General features: G+C 48.6%; 5 protein-coding genes and 1 non-coding gene across 6 annotated transcripts; 4 read left to right on the top strand and 2 right to left on the bottom strand.

The window, feature by feature from the left end:
* Positions 1 to 1835, top strand: EDB82DRAFT_516459 (RPAP1-like protein). The gene has a single exon (XM_025738904.2). The coding sequence runs from the start codon at positions 376 to 378 to the stop codon at positions 1642 to 1644; it is 1269 nt and encodes a 422-aa protein (XP_025593619.1). The 5' UTR covers positions 1 to 375; the 3' UTR covers positions 1645 to 1835.
* A 1209-nt stretch (positions 1836 to 3044) lies between these two features.
* On the top strand, positions 3045 to 5297 carry EDB82DRAFT_338150 (eukaryotic translation initiation factor eIF2A-domain-containing protein). The gene is made up of 2 exons (XM_025738906.2): positions 3045 to 3777; positions 3836 to 5297. Exons 1-2 carry the CDS (start codon positions 3190 to 3192, stop codon positions 5267 to 5269), a joined length of 2022 nt encoding a protein of 673 aa, XP_025593621.1. The 5' UTR covers positions 3045 to 3189; the 3' UTR covers positions 5270 to 5297.
* A 654-nt stretch (positions 5298 to 5951) lies between these two features.
* Positions 5952 to 6037, top strand: EDB82DRAFT_t251. The gene has a single exon. It is a non-coding gene; the product is annotated as a tRNA-Lys (tRNA).
* Positions 6038 to 6378: 341 nt separating this feature from the next.
* EDB82DRAFT_480930 (major facilitator superfamily domain-containing protein) lies at positions 6379 to 8288 on the bottom strand (the record flags this gene model as incomplete). Its single annotated transcript, XM_025738907.1, has 3 exons — positions 6379 to 7120; positions 7198 to 7611; positions 7660 to 8288. The coding sequence occupies 3 exons, from the start codon at positions 8286 to 8288 to the stop codon at positions 6379 to 6381; spliced, it is 1785 nt and encodes a 594-aa protein (XP_025593622.1).
* Positions 8289 to 10100: 1812 nt separating this feature from the next.
* EDB82DRAFT_516474 (uncharacterized protein) lies at positions 10101 to 12619 on the bottom strand. Its single transcript, XM_025738909.2, has 3 exons — positions 12235 to 12619; positions 12120 to 12167; positions 10101 to 12059 (listed from the first exon to the last, which is right to left on the bottom strand). Exons 1-3 carry the CDS (start codon positions 12335 to 12337, stop codon positions 10483 to 10485), a joined length of 1728 nt encoding a protein of 575 aa, XP_025593623.2. The 5' UTR covers positions 12338 to 12619; the 3' UTR covers positions 10101 to 10482.
* A 129-nt stretch (positions 12620 to 12748) lies between these two features.
* EDB82DRAFT_338209 (uncharacterized protein) lies at positions 12749 to 13534 on the top strand. The gene has a single exon (XM_025738910.2). It carries the CDS (start codon positions 12931 to 12933, stop codon positions 13282 to 13284), a length of 354 nt encoding a protein of 117 aa, XP_025593624.1. The 5' UTR covers positions 12749 to 12930; the 3' UTR covers positions 13285 to 13534.
* Positions 13535 to 17798: the final 4264 nt, after the last annotated feature.

Here is a 17798-nt window from a genome sequence, read left to right on the forward strand (position 1 = left end):
AGGAGAATTGCTAAGTTCACTTTCATCCGGCGATCAATGCAGTCAACCACCAACCGGTTTTGTCACGATTGTAGCATTTCCCAAACCCCAAAGCTCGCTACTGTTCAGCTTCCTACTATTACTTTATTCTTTTCTGAGTTCACTCTAATAGACTTGAAAAATCACTCGATTTCCTCATCAAAGTAGTTTCTTACTTCTTTTTTGTTATGGCACGTGATAGAACGGCTCAATCCGTCATGAACAAAACATGGGGCTGCACAAGACCCTACCCCACTAAGATTTCTCCGCGGTTGCCTCCACCGACCAAAAAAAGACGTCAGAAGCAAAAGCTATGTGAGGTCAAAGCCTTCCTAACCTTCAACAAAACCACCCAATATGGACCCGACACTCTTGATCAACGACATTGTCGAGCACGATACATCAAAGAAGAAGCCTGTACAGTTTGACGACGTCCAGATATCCTCCACCGGTTTCCCGCAGCACAAACGACGATGGAAAACATCCGCTTTCAAGCAGAGGCGCGCGGGACAGGCAGCTGACGCACCGCATGAGTCTAAATCTGAGGCCACAAAACTCCAGGGCTCTCTGTCCAACGCGGATTTAGAAACTGTTGAGAAGCAGCGCATCGATCGGGAGAATCAACAAAAGCTTGACAGCATGAGTCCCGCCGAAATCGCCCAGGCTCAGCAAGAAATTATGAATGGTCTAAATCCTGCGCTCGTTCAGAGATTACTATCACGAGCCAATATTGACGAGCAAAATGGCCCTTCGCCATTTGATCCGCCGATGCCCGAGAAAGAGGAAACGCCCGAGCCTCCGCCTACAATCAAAGTTGAGGATGCAGACAAGAGCGAGGCTTCAAAGAACAGCCAAGCAGCTCCCGCTCGACCTCCCAAGCCGTCAGTAGAGTCAGTACCAGAGAATGACTCTTCAACACCACGAACGACTTCTGTCAAGAAGATTGCAGACGACTACGATGAGGATAAAGCCCCGCCTCAAATACCGCCAGATCTATTCCCTATCACCGACCAACCCAAGTCGGTTCACTTCCCTGTTCCGCCAACTTTACCCGACCTCGACCCTTCCGACCCGGACTTCCTCGCTACACTTCACAAAAAATACTTTCCTAATCTCCCAGCCGACCCAAGCAAGCTCGCATGGATGGCACCGATCCCGACGGAGGATAGTCCAGCTGACAAAGATTCTTCATACTATCCTCACCCCGAGATCGCGGTAAATGCCTTGCGCTTCGATTTCAAGGGCCGATTTTTGTCTCCTAGAGTCAGTCGATCCATCCCTTCGTCAAAGGGCTTACACCATCATGGTGATGCCCCAGAGGCTGCAGGGTATACAGTTGCGGAACTAGCTCATCTCGCGAGGAGCGCTGTGCCTGCGCAAAGATGTATGGCTTTTCAAACATTGGGAAGGGTTCTATATCGCCTTGGGCTTGGTGAATGGGGTAAAGGTGAAGATGATCATATCGCCATGGGAGTGTGGGGTGCTGTTAAGAAGGGACGGGTATTGGACAGCTTGACAGAAGCTGCCATGGCAGAAGGTGGTCACCGAGGCAGTCGTGCTTATGCCACCGAGGCTCTCTGGTTGTTTGAGAAGGGTGGTTGGAGAGAGAAGTTCAAGGGCAGGTAAAGGATCAACTTTACATGATCACAATAGGAAGGTATTTGGATATAATAAGGGCACGCGACCGCGTACACTGGAAACGGATGTCCGACTACAAGATATATACATATTTACGTAGGATAAAGTTCGCTCAATTCTTGAATCAGCACAAATCTCAACATTCGAGCAAAGCCGCGCCAGTTTGTGGTTCAGGAACTGTAAGCTTCTGTTGTTCTGGTAGAAGACTTTACTGGTGCCACGTAGTGATGAGTAGCTGAGCTGTTCCGTTGGTGAATTGCCACATCTGCTTGGCATAAAAAACTGTCTCTTACATGTTAATATATCATTGTGGGCTTACAAGTATAACGAAATCAAGTCACTGCCAAGTTCCATGTTTTGGAGAATAGCACAGCACAGCCTTGAGTCTTCGGCTATGAATGTCCTGTTAATGTGATGAACAAAGGTCTGACATCATGTTCAAGCCGAGATCCAGCAAGATTAGTAGACAGGCGGTGAACGAGAGGTTCTGGCGTGATGGAGTATATTGACACTTAGCCGTGATTTCTCTCTGTTTAAGTGCTCAAATCAAGGATACATGCGGCTCTTGTGCGTGGCTTGAAAGTAACGTGGAAATCTGGAGAAAGGAGTTCTGTATGGGAGTCTTGTCGTTGGGATCCTCGCTGAAAGAGCCTGAAACCTCAAGACCAAGATCCACCCGTTGTGGACACGGCAATATCAATTGGCTGTAAACACCCATTGGGGAGAAACCTGGGGCCGAGTGCCCTGTGGCATGACAGTCAAACTCCAATGCAATGGCTTGAATGCATTCATTCAGTGGAGTGAGACAGTGCAATGCAGACACTGAGTCAAGGGTGAATGGGTGCGGTGTGTACTGTAGGTACCTGCCCAGAAGGTGGCTTGTGCCCGGGCAGGCGAAAAAAGGGAGCAGCAGCTGGAGCCAACCCTGGACGAGAAAAAACGAACAAAAAAAACATCTTTTGCTGGTGGCCAAGCCAACTTCTTTCTTCTCTCTTCTTGTTTCCCTCTCAGCCCAAAACATCACGGCCCTGCCGCGCCAATTCCTCCCTCCTCCCATTTCTGGGTGACTTGCCGACTTCTTTTCATCTTCCCTCCGGTCATCGAATAAGTTCTTGTCTTTCACGTACGTCTACTTCACCTTTTTATAGGCTCAGACTTCGTTCCACCTCCCTCTTGCATCGCAATCGATATCGACATTCCCCGCCACTTCTAGGTAGTTTGTTGCCTCTTCGACGACTATAAACAACCTCTTCGGTAATCTGCATCCATCGCTCAGCAATTCAACTCTTGAACGAGTCGGATTTGAGAACCAGGCAACACTATTTGCACTGCTCTTGATTGCGCAGTCAAAAAGTACACAGCTTCTTTTAGCTCTTTGCTCTCTTGTCCAATCCACTTCTGAGCCTAAGCTTTCTCGCCCCACGATCGCGATCTACTTTGAAATCTGCCCGCACGACTACGACAGAACATTTGAACCGACCTCAATTAAAAAAGAATTCCGCAAGACACGAGACACTGTGACTTTCACTAGCCATGGCGTCTCCGCTGCAGTTTGCCTACCGAACCCAGAAGACCATCGGCGTCTTTGACGCTGCGCCCGTCTACGAGTCTCTCGCTGGGTTCAACAAGCCTGAGGGCAACCTCCGATACTGTATTTACTCGCCCTGTGGACGTTACTTCGGCTGGGCCTCGAATGAGGTTGTCACCGTTGTTGATGCCTCAACTGGTCAGCAGGTCCTTTCTCTCCCCATCCTTAACGTTTACGAACTCGGCTTCTCTCCCCGTGGCACTTTCGTTATCACCTGGGAGCGCCCTGGCAAAGATGAGAACGGCGATGCCACCAAGAACCTCAAGGTCTGGCGTGTTGTAGAGGAGGGCGTTGCTGGTCAGGACAAGCAGCCCCTTGGCCGTTTTGTTCAGAAGCAGCAGCAAGGCTGGAACCTTCAGTACACAGCTGACGAGAAGTACTGTGCTCGTCTCGTAACAAATGAAGTCCAATTCTACGAGAGCCACGACCTCGTCACGGTCTGGAACAAGCTCCGAGTCGAAGGTGTTACCAACTTTGCCCTCGCTCCTGGCAGCCAGAACCATGCCGTCGCCGTCTTTGTTCCTGAGCGCAAGGTGAGTTAACCGCCAATTACGTGTGCATTCAAATTCATTTGCTAACAGTCGTTTCTAGGGTCAGCCCGCTGCCGTCAAGGTCTTCAACGTTCCTCTCTTCAACAACCCCATCTCCCAAAAAACCTTTTTCAAGGGAGACAAGGTTCAACTGAAGTGGAACAAGCTTGGCTCCAGCCTTCTGGTCCTGGCACAGACTGACGTTGATCGCTCAGGCAAGAGCTACTACGGCGAGACCACCCTGTATCTGCTCAGTACCACAGGTGCCTTCGATGCTCGTGTGTCCCTGGATAAGGAGGGCCCTATCCATGATGTTTCTTGGTCGCCCAACTCGAGAGAGTTTGGTGTTGTCTATGGATACATGCCTGCCAAGGCCACCATCTTCAACCACCGTGCCGTTGCGACTCACTCGTTCCCGATTGGCCCTCGAAACACCATCACATTCTCACCAACTGGCCGTTTTGTTCTGGTTGCAGGATTCGGCAACCTGGCTGGTCAGATCGATATTTACGACCTCGAGAAGGATTTCCGAAAGGTCACCACTATCGAGAGCGGAAACCCCAGTGTCTGCGAATGGAGTCCCGACAGCCGTTACATCATGACTGCTACAACTTCTCCTCGACTCCGTGTGGACAATGGTATCAAGTTGTGGCACGTTGGCGGCGGCATCATGTACAGCGAGGATATGGTCGAGTTGTACAATGTTATCTGGCGACCTCAAGGTCCTGAGTTCATCGCTCCCGGTGATCCCTTGAGCCCCATTCCTACGCCTCACTCCTCTGCCACGGCGCTATTGGCTACGGCCAAGCCCCCCAGCAAACCTGCTGGTGCTTACCGTCCTCCTGGCGCTCGTGGTTTGGCCACGCCCCTTCACTTTAAACGTGAAGATGAGGGCGGTGCTGCCCATGTTGTAGGCAATGGTGTTCCTAATGTCGGTCCCAACGGGTTCGGTCGCCCACGCCGAGGCGTGCCAGGTGCAGAATTTGCCGAGCAGACACCCACCGTCAGGACTGTTCCGGGTGCTGAGTCCATGGGCGATGAGAACTCGTCCAAGTCTAAGAACAAGAAGAAGAGAAATAAGAAGAACGCCCAGGGTGAGGGTGGTCGACCCCAAGGCGAGTCTAACGGTGGAGCTAGCCTGGCTCCTCCCTCTCATGACCGAGGCCACGAGGGTCGCAGCCCCGAGCGACGCAACCATCGCAACAGAAGCCAGTCGCGCAACAACCAACCCCGCAGCCGAAGCAATACGCACCGTAACGGTCATGGAAACCAGCAGCAAGCCCAGGGCTCTGGTGCGGCTGCCGCCGCTGCTGCTGATGCCTCTCAGAACCCCAACGCTAAGAAGATCCGCAGTCTCCAGAAGAAGGTTCGCGCCATTGAGGACCTAGAGATGCGTCTGGCCGGTGGAGAGAAGCTGGAGGATACCCAGCTTAAGAAAATAAACACAAAGTCATCTGTGATGAAGGAGCTCGAGGGTTTAGAGAAGGATAACTAAAATAGGGGACGATAGGGGTTTGGGAACTGGACAATCTGTTTTTTTTTCGTGGTTCTCAGTAGGACGTGATATGTAGTATCAAGTTGGGCAGAATCTGGGAAAATAGGAGTGTTGGTGAGTCATTAGGACTCTGGGTTATTGAATTGGGTTGTGCTTTATTGGACAACTTACCTGCACGGCGCGGATCGGTTGGGTCGACTTTGTGTTTCTGTATATGAAGGCGGTCCATTGGGAGTCAAAAGTCAATCGGACTATGGGAGACTTGGTCGGCGCGCCACAGTCTGATACATAAATCAGAAGAATAATACAAGCTCATTATCACTCGGTATAAATCTATCTGTTTAAGATGAGATAATTATTAGATTCTAACAGTCTATGTTTGAGTGTTTGTTGGATCTAACTATTATATTACGTTGCACATTACCCTAGAGTTGCACTGTCTCACTACTTCTCATATCTCGAAGGTGGCAGACATATGGAGTGAAATTTCATATACAGTTGACATCTATGATAAAAATTATCTTTGACAAGTTTCGGTTGACGATATATTCTCAGATCTGCCAGTAGGCCAATGTTGTACATCACCTATGAACAAGTCAGCCTATTATCGTTCTTTCGCCGGCATCATCCTAATCTATACGAATTTGGCACCGTCCTCCAACAAGCAAAGCCTCGATACGAGGCCCGGTTAGCTCAATCGGTAGAGCGTGAGACTCTTAAATGAGTACACAAATCTCAAGGTTGCGGGTTCGACCCCCGCATCGGGCTGTTCCTATAAATTCCCATGGGATTGAGTAATCGTTTCTTTTTGATGTTTGTTTTGTCTTTTTTAATCCTCGCGACATATGTCCAAGGGGAAGGAAGGCCTAGGAATGAATTCTCCATCTCTTTTGGAAGCTTTGGCTAGGAAAGAACACTCACCAGGAGCGACTTACTTGCTACCTCCTCAGGTATTCAGCTTATACGATGAAGGGGCAAAGTAAGTATAGGCGGCGGGTAGGTTCACACGTAAGCGGCTTCATCCTGCCATCTCAAATGTCATTTCTTAATTCTTATTAGGCGTCTTCAAATTTGAAGCTTCGCACTATCAGCTTTTCGTCTTGGCCCCTTTAATTGTTTGCAGTTTTCTCCAGAACCCCTCCTTCGGCTGCTTTCGCTCCCTCAGTCTCTCGTTTTTGTTTCTTCTCCAATTTCCTCTGATACTTAGCTCTCTTCGTATCAAGCCTATCCTGCTCTTCCCTAAGAGCTATAACAGTAGGGCTCTTTGCTCTAATCTTTGCTCCGTACCTCCAGAAAACGAACGGGATCGGAATCATTGCGACTTCGAGAAGGCCCAGTAGAGTGCCCGCCCACTGAGGAGTCATGGCTGCATACATCTTGGGACCGGCCAGAGGCAAGACACCTCCAGCAATACTTCGAAGAACAGCGTTACCGGCGAGTGCACTGGCAGCATAGATGGAATACGTCCCAGCCAGGTAATTCGAGCCGTAGATGAAGGAGATGGTGTTACCTGCACCGAAAGGAATGCCAAAAGCAATCGGGATGGCCCAATGGATGGATGCCGGCAGACACGTCCATGAGAAAACGAGCTGACCCAGGGGTGTCAGAACTGCGCCAATTGCCATGACCAAAGCTGTTGCCTCGGGCGGAGGCTTGCCAGTCACAGGATCTCGAGGCTGAGAGTTGATAACGCGTCGGAAGAGAGGTTCAGCAAAGATAGCCATCATTGTGCCTACACCTATACCGACAAAGGCCAGACCGGATATGCCTGCATTCCAACCACGGTGTTGCGAGAAAACGATGGGGTATGCCACGAAACAGAGATAAAGAATGGCATAAATCAACGAGATCCTGAATTTTTGGTTAGCTGTTTTCTCTTGACTGGAAACCCCGAAAGGAAAAAAGGAAAAGATATCATAACTACGTACCAAATGTCCATGAACCACAAAATGGGCTCAGTTGCTAACAGAATAAAAGGACGACTCATGTTGATCTTGATAAGATGCCAAGTTGACAGCTTCTGGTCATATTGGCACCAATACCTCGGATCGTCGTTTTCCTTACGAAGTCGCGCAGCCTTTTTCTTCAAGATGGCTGGGTGGTATGTCTCTTTGACTGTTAGCATCATAAGGACACCTGCACCACCGAGTATCAGAGGAATCCAAGCATCCCATCGCCAGCCCAAGTATTGAAACACAAAACCTCCAATGATAGGACCAGTAGAGGGTCCATTCAGGGGCGCGATTGACCACATGGACATAGCAGCAGCAAGATGATCTGGATCTGTAATGTCGACGATAGTGCCGGGACTGTTTGATATCATGGCGGCACCAAATGCAGCACTGTGTCTTTGTTAGCCATATGGATCAAATTGAAGGATTATTATTTACCCAAAGAATCGCACAACAATGATCTCGGTCAACGAAGTGGCCAGGGCGCAAGGCAGGATCAACAAAGCCCAAGCGAGTAAGCAGACAATGTATACTTTCTGTCGACCATATAACTCGCTCAGGGGCGCTACAATCAGACTTCCGACAGCAAGGCCAAGCAAGTACGTCGTCAAGCCCAACGTTGTTACTGTTGTCGAAACTCCGAATTCTTCTGCCAGCCCAGAAACTGATGCTGTATAGCATGTGCTGTACAATACTACCACCCAAGTGGAGTATGAGACACAGACAACGATCCAGTAGCGATAAGCTTTTGACCAGTTCCGGGGATTTTCAAGATCACCATCTTGAAAGAAAACCTCAAAGTCAGCAGGCCGAGATGCGTTGCTCGTTACGCTGGTGCCAGTCTGTGTGTAAGTGATGGGCTCGCGAGCCGCGCGTTCCGCCTCTGTCTCGACATCTGGGGTGAGAGCATGCTCCAATGGCTCAAGAATGTCAGGATCGTGTAAACGGCTGCGGCGCGTTTCAACGGTCCTGATAGGCTCTAAAACCGGCGACGATGTTATCGAGGAGGTTGAGGAAGACGACTCAGCGCTATTGACTGGTGACGCCTTTTCGAGGTCACCCGCCATGACTTTTTGGCGCGTTCCTGTCGCAAAGCTGGATGTTGTCAGATTGTTGGCTGCAATGTCAGATTTCACAACAAGCTGTCGTCATTCCGGCTTAAAAGAGGAGAGAGGGCTTCCTTTGATTATAAATGTCAATAGAAGATCAACAAGTCGGTCTGGTCTATCTAGGGTACAAGGGTGACAAAATGTGTACGTGATTGATTCCCTTTGAAAGCCGACAATCTCGAGGTCCGGAAAACGGCACGCAAAGGAATCGAACCAGCATAAGTCATGGATATACATATTTGCTTGGTAAATTGCGCTTTTCGCCCTCCATCGTCCAACCGATGTGGATGCCGAAAAGAGTATCCTAGCCGCTAGTTTGCTCACAGTGGATAGAGACGGATTCTTTATTATCCCCCGGTGGATCAATTGGTGGGCTCGTAAAGGTACTTCTGTTACCGATATGGTGAGCAAACATGCGGAATCCTTAACATGTCCGGGACCGGTTCTTAGTCCAGCCCCACGCCGGATGGACCCCGCAGGAGATAAGCGTCTCAGGATTGTGGAAAAAGATCTACATGAGTCAATCTTGACCCTGAGAGATTACAGTCTGACTTTTCCCCCCCTCCGCTCAGGACATATCTGGGTAGGTTGGTCGATGTTTTGTGTTGCAGAAGTATAGAAGTGCAGACGAGGCAGGTGTGGTATATAAAAAGATCCGACTATTAGATGCTGGCGGCATTCACCGGCTACTTCAATAAGATCTTTCTTTATATCTTCATTCCGATTGTCTTGTTGCCGAAGTCGGCTCTTAATAAAAGTTTACTTATTCTTTCCGGCTACTGTGGGGCCGATTCGGCCCCGGTTTTTGCGCAAAGACAGAACTGATGGCAATCAGATTTGTGATTTAATTGCCTTAAGCTTATACATATCTATAGGTGGAAACATAAAATCTAGGCTTTAGAGTTCAAAGACCCAAGATCATGGTCCAGACAGTATAAGATTTCCGAAGCTACAGGAGATTGTTATGCATATATGAGAAATTGATATGAAAGCCAGGATACCGCTTCTGGGCGCAAGCCTGAAGCTGTTTATGATGTGCCAGATGACAACCAAAATTCGACTATATTGAGCTTTTCTTGAAATAGGTTTGAAGTAGGTCAACCTGGAAGTAAGTAAGCCCTGTTATCCAGCTTCTCTAAACAGCACTGGTCTTCACAAACCTACCCCTGGCTCAAACTCTACAACCTCAATTTGAACGGAATCCACATGAGCAAGCTCAAAGAGCTGCATTTGGAAATATCCCAAGGGCATTAAATATATCTATCTTATCTTGAGTAAGTTCAAGTCACATGCAGTGATGGGAAGTTCCATAGAAACACTAAATATATGTCATTCCATGATCTTACACTCTACCAAACGAGAGTAGCCAATGGGAACTTTAGACTTTGTGATTGTTCAGATTATGTCCAAAGATGCCAATTCACTCTAACTTGATGTTACTAGCATCTTCCCTTCATCATGGGATATGGGCAAGATGGACAGGCCATTGTTGGGATTAACTACTCTACGAAATGAGGCTTCAATTTTAAGGCAGACTTACTTCAGGTTTGATATTAGGGTTTCTGTTATCTTCCAAACAGTTACAGACTCGTGATTCACATTATTGTGCTTTGCTCTTGTGCATCGTCTTGTCGAGGCCGTTATAGAAACGACCTGCTATATGTTTGGGTTAATTAATGTCTGACGTTGCAAAGTTGCATTGGCGAGTTCACCAAGTCTCTTATATTCTGCCTACTGATGGATTAGGGAGTATGCATCATCGGATCATTCGTTGTGACAACAGCTTCGTCAACTGCTAACTACATATGTACTGAATGAACGAGTATCCGTTCAAGATATCACTGAAATACATGTCAAATTCCACAATCTCCAATCGAGATTTGACAAGCATAATGACAAGCACATACACGACCTTTGTTGGTTCATATCGGCAAGCAATTCTTGGTCTATCTGTTTGAAGTACTGTGCTCATTTTCCTCGCTATCTCCGGTACGCCTTTCACCTTGCCAGGTCTCTACTGAGACCACTATTGAGAACTGTACAACAAGTATCCTTAAACATACCAGGACCCTATGTAATTATAACTATAAATGCATGCCGTCCAACGTCCAGATAAGATAAAGGCCGACACAAAAGTGACCATAAACTATCTCTAATAGTAATTCTGTAAATCCGAGCTGTTGTGAGCTGTCTGGCCACCCATGGGTCGTCCCTGTGTACCTGCAGGACCACGGGGCGCCTGATTTCGGCCGCCAAAGTTTCCTTGGCTGGGACCGCTGGGCGCTGATACGGGGGGATTGTTACTCTTGCTGAGCGGCGGGTAGGAGTCATCATAATCCACCTGTTGCCCGTAGCCGCCCTGCTGGTTTCTAGGATCAACATCGTCGAGGGATCGGTAGTTGTAGCCTCCTCCTCTACCACGGCCTCCGCGACCGCCCCTAGCATTACCGCGGCCACGGTTGCCTCGTCCTCGACCTCCACGACTGCCTGAATGGTAGCCACGGGACTCATTACGTCCACTGTAGTGGTTATTGGTGTTCCTCTGATTCCAATCCTCGTCACCGTTGTGCTTCCGCTTCGATGTCTTGTTGGCGAATAGACTCTCATAGGCATCCTCCCGCGGGTCCTCCGGCTCGATGCGTAAAATGACCTTCTCACCAACCACGGTTTCAAAAGTAAACGATTGTTCAGGTGATATGGGTTGCCAGTTCTGTATTTTCCCTGCGTCCATTGGTCGAGCTCCCTTTCTCAATGCCAAAACAACCAAAGGACTAGGGTTATCGGTATGGTACTTGGAATTCTGGGGAATAGGTCGTAACTGCACTGCCCAAATACTGTGATCAAAACAAGACGTACCGACGACTTCCCACTGCATCTTGCTACCCATTCCACCGACCTTCTCCAAGATACTAGCGGGACACGGACGAGGACAGATGAGGATGTTATTGCCATGGTATTTAAGCTCATGTTGCGGCATGTTGGGAGGTATGTGGGCGAGCTTGATGAGTTTCTTGGTGTCCTCGGGCCCGATCATGTAGCCAGTAAAGAACACAGTCTTCTTAATCCTGAGTCGGTGTTGGCGCTGTCTTGGGGATTGTTTGGAAACCAGCTCGTTGTGAATGTTGATCATGTGCTGAATCTCTGCCACCTCGATAACGGGGTCCAGGGTCGTTGAGCAGTCAGCCACTTGGATGACTTCGGCCAAGATTGGACCTCTTGTTCGCGCAGTGCTCTGTTGACGGTTGAACTCTGCAAAAAAGTCGCGGAAGCCTTTGGTGTGCTTTGGTCGGTCCTCGTAGACCCGAATCTCTTCTGCTTGCTTGTACGTTTCCATCAGGCCCCCAAGGAAGAGCTGCTTGAAGTGCATGGTGCTCTGAAACTTCTGATTCGTCGGACTAACGGAGGGTTTGAGGCCAATCATGTCAAACTCCAACCCCTTGGCGGTCACCATTTTCTGTATCAACTCGGCGAAGCCTTTTTCTGAGCGACCTGTGAGCAGCACGCAGAGAGCATCCTTCTGCTGCATGCTCAGCCTGACAAGATCAACTATCTTTTCGTTCCACCAGCCTTCCCATGCACGCTTCTCCTCAACGTCGATGCCTTTGCCGGTGGCAGCGAGAATGCGACTGTCATGCCACCACCCGCCATTAACAAATGTTTCTTGGTTTGATAATGTTCCAATCGTGGGGCCGTTCCAGAGTTGGGGGTTTGGTAAAGGGGTTTTGAATACTGTGCCATATTAGATCCGTGTGATGCAACGCTTGTCGATTCATTCGAGTGTAAACTCACATGTGTTGTCGAAATCGTAGACGTGAAGAGCTTTGATTTTATCGATGGCTGTTGCGAGTTAGTCCCATTTTTGGTGCTGGAAGACTGGAGAGAAAAAATCTGGAAGCCGACGAACCTGGGAGAGCGTGATTCAGAATAGACCATCGCCCTAAAGCCGTGACGGTGTGTTGCGACGCGACGGCAGTAGGGCCATGATATGCGCTAAAGGCCGAGGCCATGGCGCCTGAGAGACTAAATATACGATAGCAGACTAAGGCGCTCGCTACTCTTGAGGTAGGCGAAGTAGCGAGCGTGCAGCTGCCTTTTGGGTATCGGCGGCGATTGAGTGTTGGTGATTGTGAATTGTTGATATTTGATGATGTAGTTGAGGTCCAAGTTTGTCGACCCTGTAGAATCAAGGGCTGGTGGGGCCCGGGCAGGAGCGGGAGCCGACGCAGGGTAACTGCTGCAGCTGTAGTGGCAGCGGGAGCTGTAATCACGGTTACGCGGGCTCCAACTACAGCTGACCGGGCCTGAGGCTTCAGCGCTTCTACAGGCGACAGACGCCGCATCTCAGGCAGTGCTAGTGAATAGGGTGCCAAATATTAATAGGCGGGCAGAGTCGAGTCCAATGGACCCAGTGAATGTGCAGGCAGGTACTAAGCCAAGAGAATATTCATCCAACAAACCATTTTCAATGAATTGAGTGGGAGCATAATCATCCTTCTATCCGAGCATAATATAACTTTCATTCAGCTCCAAGGTGAACTTACCCCTCACCTCACACTTGACTGCATCATAGCATACCATTGCATCCTCTTTACCTCTTAGAATGGCGTCGTCTAGCGCCATCCGCTTCGTCACCGGCTCCAAAAAGTCCCCTCTGGGTTCTCTGCATCTTCAGCTTCGCGTGAAGCCGGGAGCCAGCAAGAACCGCGAGGGTGTCATCGCAGTGACAGAAGATGCCATTGAATTGTGCGTTTCTGCTCAGGCGAGAGAGGGCGAGGCCAACAAGGCTGTTGTTCAGGTCCTCAGCGGAATCTTGGGCGTGCCCAAATCCAGTATACAGTTGACGCATGGCATGAAGTCACGCGACAAGACAGTTGTGCTTGGTGGTATCAAAGGTGACGGAGAGGACTATGCGAAAAGTATCCGCGATATCCTAGACAGGGCTGCTGAGGATTGACTATAATAGTTGAACTTGCTTACAATGCTACGAGTTTGCATGGGCACATCAGCTTCCTATTGGTTAGCAAGACAGCTTCATACATCCGAGAGCTGAGAGAGGGCGAAAGAGAGAGCAAGAGGGTTCATCATATTGGAAGATTGAGTCCCCAGGCTGATACTCCGCTCCATAGTTAAAGGGCACGTTGTTGTGGAAGCTTATACCCCAGATGCCGTGCACGGGAACTCATATACTACCTAGAATAAAAAATTTAATAGCCACTGCTAATAATATATATTCCACTCGGTCAGTCAGCTTTGCGCAAAAAGCTGTTATAACCTCATAGTAGAACATACTCAAAGAGTATGTTCCAAACCTGCCTTTGAACCATTATCTTAGAGAAATTAGGTAACCTGCATGAAAAGATGGTTGACAAAGATATTGGTCAACTTAACAAGATGATTTCGTAGCATTGCGCGCTGGTAAACAATTTCTAATATCGGTCCTTCACTCGTCCCATCATGTGTCACATATGTAACAGCGGGCAGATGCACGTGCGGCCCGTGTTTGTGGGGTTGAATATTCTATGTTTATACTGGTTGTTTCTTACCTTGATGACGGGTCACGGATATACGGTTCAGTACTGCACATGTGGCCAGGTAATGATGGGTCGAGTTAAGACAAGAAGGGGCGTGAGTATGTATGTTCTCGTCGGGCATTTACCGTCTTTTGCCCAGTCTTTATGACTCAGGACAAAGAACGAAGTTTCAAAAAAAGAACGCAAGGCTGCATAACAAGCAGCGAAGAAGGCCCACGGTTTGAACACGCGTATGCAATTTTTTAAATTACCATGTGCTCGCCATCGGCATTTCTCATGATCATCGGGATCTGTTACAGACTATCGATCGATCGAACGCATCCAGGGATCCAAGGACTGTCTTTCATCGGCCACAGGCATGGAACCCAACTAGATACGAAAGGTTTACCGCCCGACGTTTGAGAAGTTTCTGGGATGTCGGTAGTAGCGGCTAAAGCCGAAATGCAATTGACCTTGTGGTGTATGTTGAGATTTTATTAGATCGGGTTGAGCTCTGAACTGCACTGCACGCACATACGCATACACCCGTATGTAACGAGGCAACGCTCGACTGAACAAGACAGGCGGCAGATCCAGAATGAACGGGAGGCCTCTTGTATGTTTCCAAAGGGAGAAAATGCGCAATGGCTTAACCATCATCTTTGACCACTTCTCGGAATTTGCCAGGAGGACTCCATCATCTGTCCCTCTCAGAGTTGCCATGCAACTTCAGGTCCAGACAGGCGATCGGCAGTCGCTCGCCCGGATCTAGAGCGCAGATCACTCTTTCTCGACTCGACCCCGAGTCCCCGACAGACCTTTTTTATTAAGAATTTGACACTCGATATTCCCACGCCGAGGACCCCGCACCTTGTTAGGTACAAGGGCAGAGTGTATGTAAAGCCGGAACCGCACCGCATATCATGAATGGCGCTCGCCTTGCGTCATGATGGTTTAAGAGCAGCGAGCCACAGCAACGAGGGGTAATAGCTCCAGCCCCAGTGAAGTCTCATTGTCTCTTGGACTCGACTTCAGGAGGTACTGTACAAGGCTACGCTGTGGCTGAATGCCCTCAACCTGCCAGAACAGGAAGCAATCTAGCTGATTGACAGATGCCATTGGATGCTCGATGCACAGCACATAAGTGGGTTCCCGTATTGATTCTGCGACGTAAATCTTCGTGAATTGTCTTCCTTCTTGGGGTCATCGTTGAGGCCAAGCCAGTAAGAGTGTTCTTTGAACAATGTAATAGTATGACACTTGTCCCAGGCTCAACTGTCAAAGGTCCAGTCATTTTGTTTTTCTCACCGATGTTTATCTCCTCCTCTCCTTGCAAAAAGACACCATCCAACGGTCGCCGACGGTTAAATCGCCTAGGCCGCTAAAGTCACTTTTAGCTCTGTACCATGAGATCTTCCAACGCCGTTGCAGTTAGCCTAAACCTCGATGGTTGATGAACAAATGGCTCGTGATGTAGAGAGACTTGTGGCTCGACGCTTGCCGATCTCCATCTAGACACCACACGCCCCTTCCGGGAGTCGACAAGCCACAAGTACATACTGTACTGTACTGTATTTCTTTTCTCGACCGCAGATAATTTGGCACATCAGAAGAGCCAGTCAAATTGAGATTTGGTTGACATGGAGACTTATCGCCACATATGTGGTTAGAAAAATGAGGTTACATGTGGCTCGTTGCCGTGTGGCGATTAATAGGGCACACCACTCACTGGTCGAGAATGTGAGCTGTGGATGGGTGAGTGTGTGGATGGATGGATGTCTCATCCGGCCCGTCGACAGATGAACAAAACGACCCTTGCTCAGCTGAGAGCTGTGACGAGGAAGAAGAGTGAAGTACAGATACAGAGTACACTGAATGGAAATTTCCTTGAGGCGCGAAATGCTTTCGATTGTGGCTAGTGACCACCACTTGCATGATCATGACATGGGATTGTATTCCAAAGATGAAGGCAACGATGTAACAGGTGGTTGCATGATAATACAATTTCCCATACCCAATGGGGCACGGAAAGACTTTGTCAACCGAGATGTTGGATATACAACACAGCACAGCATTGTACTGAATGACAGCAAAATAACGAGGCAGGCCACAACCTTACCTAGTCTTTGCAATCGTCGATGGGATGATCCAGACTCTTTTGCCAAGCCAATAACGACATGGATAAGGAAAACACTCATCAGAAGGCGCTTCCCAAATCAAAAAGATTCGATCCGATGCAGAGCAAGTAAACATCATGTGTTTGGATCGTACGTGTGGACTCGGTGAAGTGAACTTCAATGCCATGCCATGCCATGGTACTGGGCTGGGATGCCTCTCTGCATTACCCTCAAGCGAGTCCGCTAGACAACGCATCACAAATTAAAACATTTCGATGCAACAAATCAAAGGCCAAGGTGCCCTGTGCACCATTCATTCATGAAACATCGCTAACACGTCGATATCCTGAAGCGTTTTCCCCAATCGAGATGAGCTGAATATTGAAGAGCTCACGAGCCACAATGTTAAATGGATTCCCGTCCTTGATGTTACCCCAAAGGAGAGCAACAATGTCCGGGGACACGCAAACCACCTCGCCACAGGTGGCTAAGCTCGGCACTTCATTTCCTTTGGCTACAGCTTGGCATGGTCTTCAATCGACCAATAACTTCGTTTTGACGTAGTAATCTCCTCGGAATACGGCTCGAGGCCCCTTGGCAAGTGAAGTAAACTTCTGCCTCATATCATGTTGGGGTTCTGGTGCAGCCCATATGTATGTAGCTTGTCATAGGACGAAAGATCTCTTGGGAGTTGTCAAATTTGTTCTTTCTAATCGTTCATGCCTGCTTGGCGTTCATAAGTCACCCATCATCACCGGCCGCAAAGTCCGGCTTGGCTAGGATATGGGGTTTAGCCCTTTAATTCTCGACCCTTGATGCTCGTGTTGGCTGTTCACTAGCCACGAAACGATAGGCGTGCAGTTTCCTAGGGCGTCATAACCAGCCCGTCGGTCTTGGGTTGGAGACGCGGATGGTGCAATCTTTGGTTTCGGCGAAACTAGCCCGTCAAACAGCGACGAATAGCGCCCGTTGAGTGTCAAACTGGTATTTCACTAAACTCGTCCAATACAGACTCCACGAACAAAGTGGTTTAAAAAGCATTCGTCACCGCTTGGTAAAACTGTGCGTTGTTCACCCCACGGTTTGAGATTGTGGAGAACCATGATCCGACGATAGTTAAAGGCCAAAGCACTTCTCAAATCTTGAACAAGTATAGGTATTGTATATGTATATGATAGAATATGTACGTGACACTCTTTAAAGAGCAAGATCGATATCCTTTCCCGCCCCTTCTCGGTCCATATCCTACTAGCATTACTTCGTGAGTCCCTGGTTCCATGTGCGTCTGACTCGTTGGCCCCATTGGTGTAAAAATGTGATCCATATGTGGTTGTTTGTGTTGCTTCAATACGATTGAGATTGAGATAACATCGTAGCGTAATGTACTGTTGCTTTCCGTACGGGGCGGGTAAAGAAAGAAACAGCTTCATAAAGCTATTGCACAAATGGATACTGTTTGCGAAATAAAAGCGGGGAAAAGGTATCCAAAACAGACCCACTTGCACGGCAGCCGCCAAGAGCACTCTCATCTGATGAGTCTTTGCATGGGACATAAACCCGACCAATCCGAATCCAGTGCATAGCGTTCGGCGTGATCTTTGTCGAGATAGATTGAGAACGGTCCGAAATCCTTGCCATCCCATGTTGCCGTGATCCTGCGGCACAGCAAGCCACCCATTGTACAATATGATATAAACACAAATAGCATTAAGCAAAAAAAAAAAAAAAGTTATAAAACAAACAGAGGCGTCGATCACCCGCTCTTCTGCAGTGTCGACGAAAAGAATAAAGAAGAAAAAAACCAGTGGTATCATTTTTGAAGAAGAGGAGCAGTCGTCAAC

This window comes from Fusarium venenatum (assembly GCF_020744135.1).
Source record: "Fusarium venenatum strain MPI-CAGE-CH-0201 chromosome Unknown EDB82scaffold_4, whole genome shotgun sequence".
Taxonomy (NCBI): Eukaryota; Fungi; Ascomycota; class Sordariomycetes; order Hypocreales; family Nectriaceae; genus Fusarium; species Fusarium venenatum.

Coding starts and splice junctions, on each gene's coding strand:
- EDB82DRAFT_516474 (XM_025738909.2), bottom strand. CDS start 12,337: ATGGCCTCGGCCTTTAGCGCATATCATGGCCCTACTGCCGTCGCGTCG. Junction 12,168..12,234: donor TCTGAATCACGCTCTCCCAG/GTTCGTCGGCTT, acceptor AACTCGCAACAG/CCATCGATAAAATCAAAGCT. Junction 12,060..12,119: donor CTACGATTTCGACAACACAT/GTGAGTTTACAC, acceptor AATATGGCACAG/TATTCAAAACCCCTTTACCA.
- EDB82DRAFT_338209 (XM_025738910.2), top strand. CDS start 12,931: ATGGCGTCGTCTAGCGCCATCCGCTTCGTCACCGGCTCCAAAAAGTCC.
- EDB82DRAFT_516459 (XM_025738904.2), top strand. CDS start 376: ATGGACCCGACACTCTTGATCAACGACATTGTCGAGCACGATACATCA.
- EDB82DRAFT_338150 (XM_025738906.2), top strand. CDS start 3,190: ATGGCGTCTCCGCTGCAGTTTGCCTACCGAACCCAGAAGACCATCGGC. Junction 3,778..3,835: donor TCTTTGTTCCTGAGCGCAAG/GTGAGTTAACCG, acceptor AGTCGTTTCTAG/GGTCAGCCCGCTGCCGTCAA.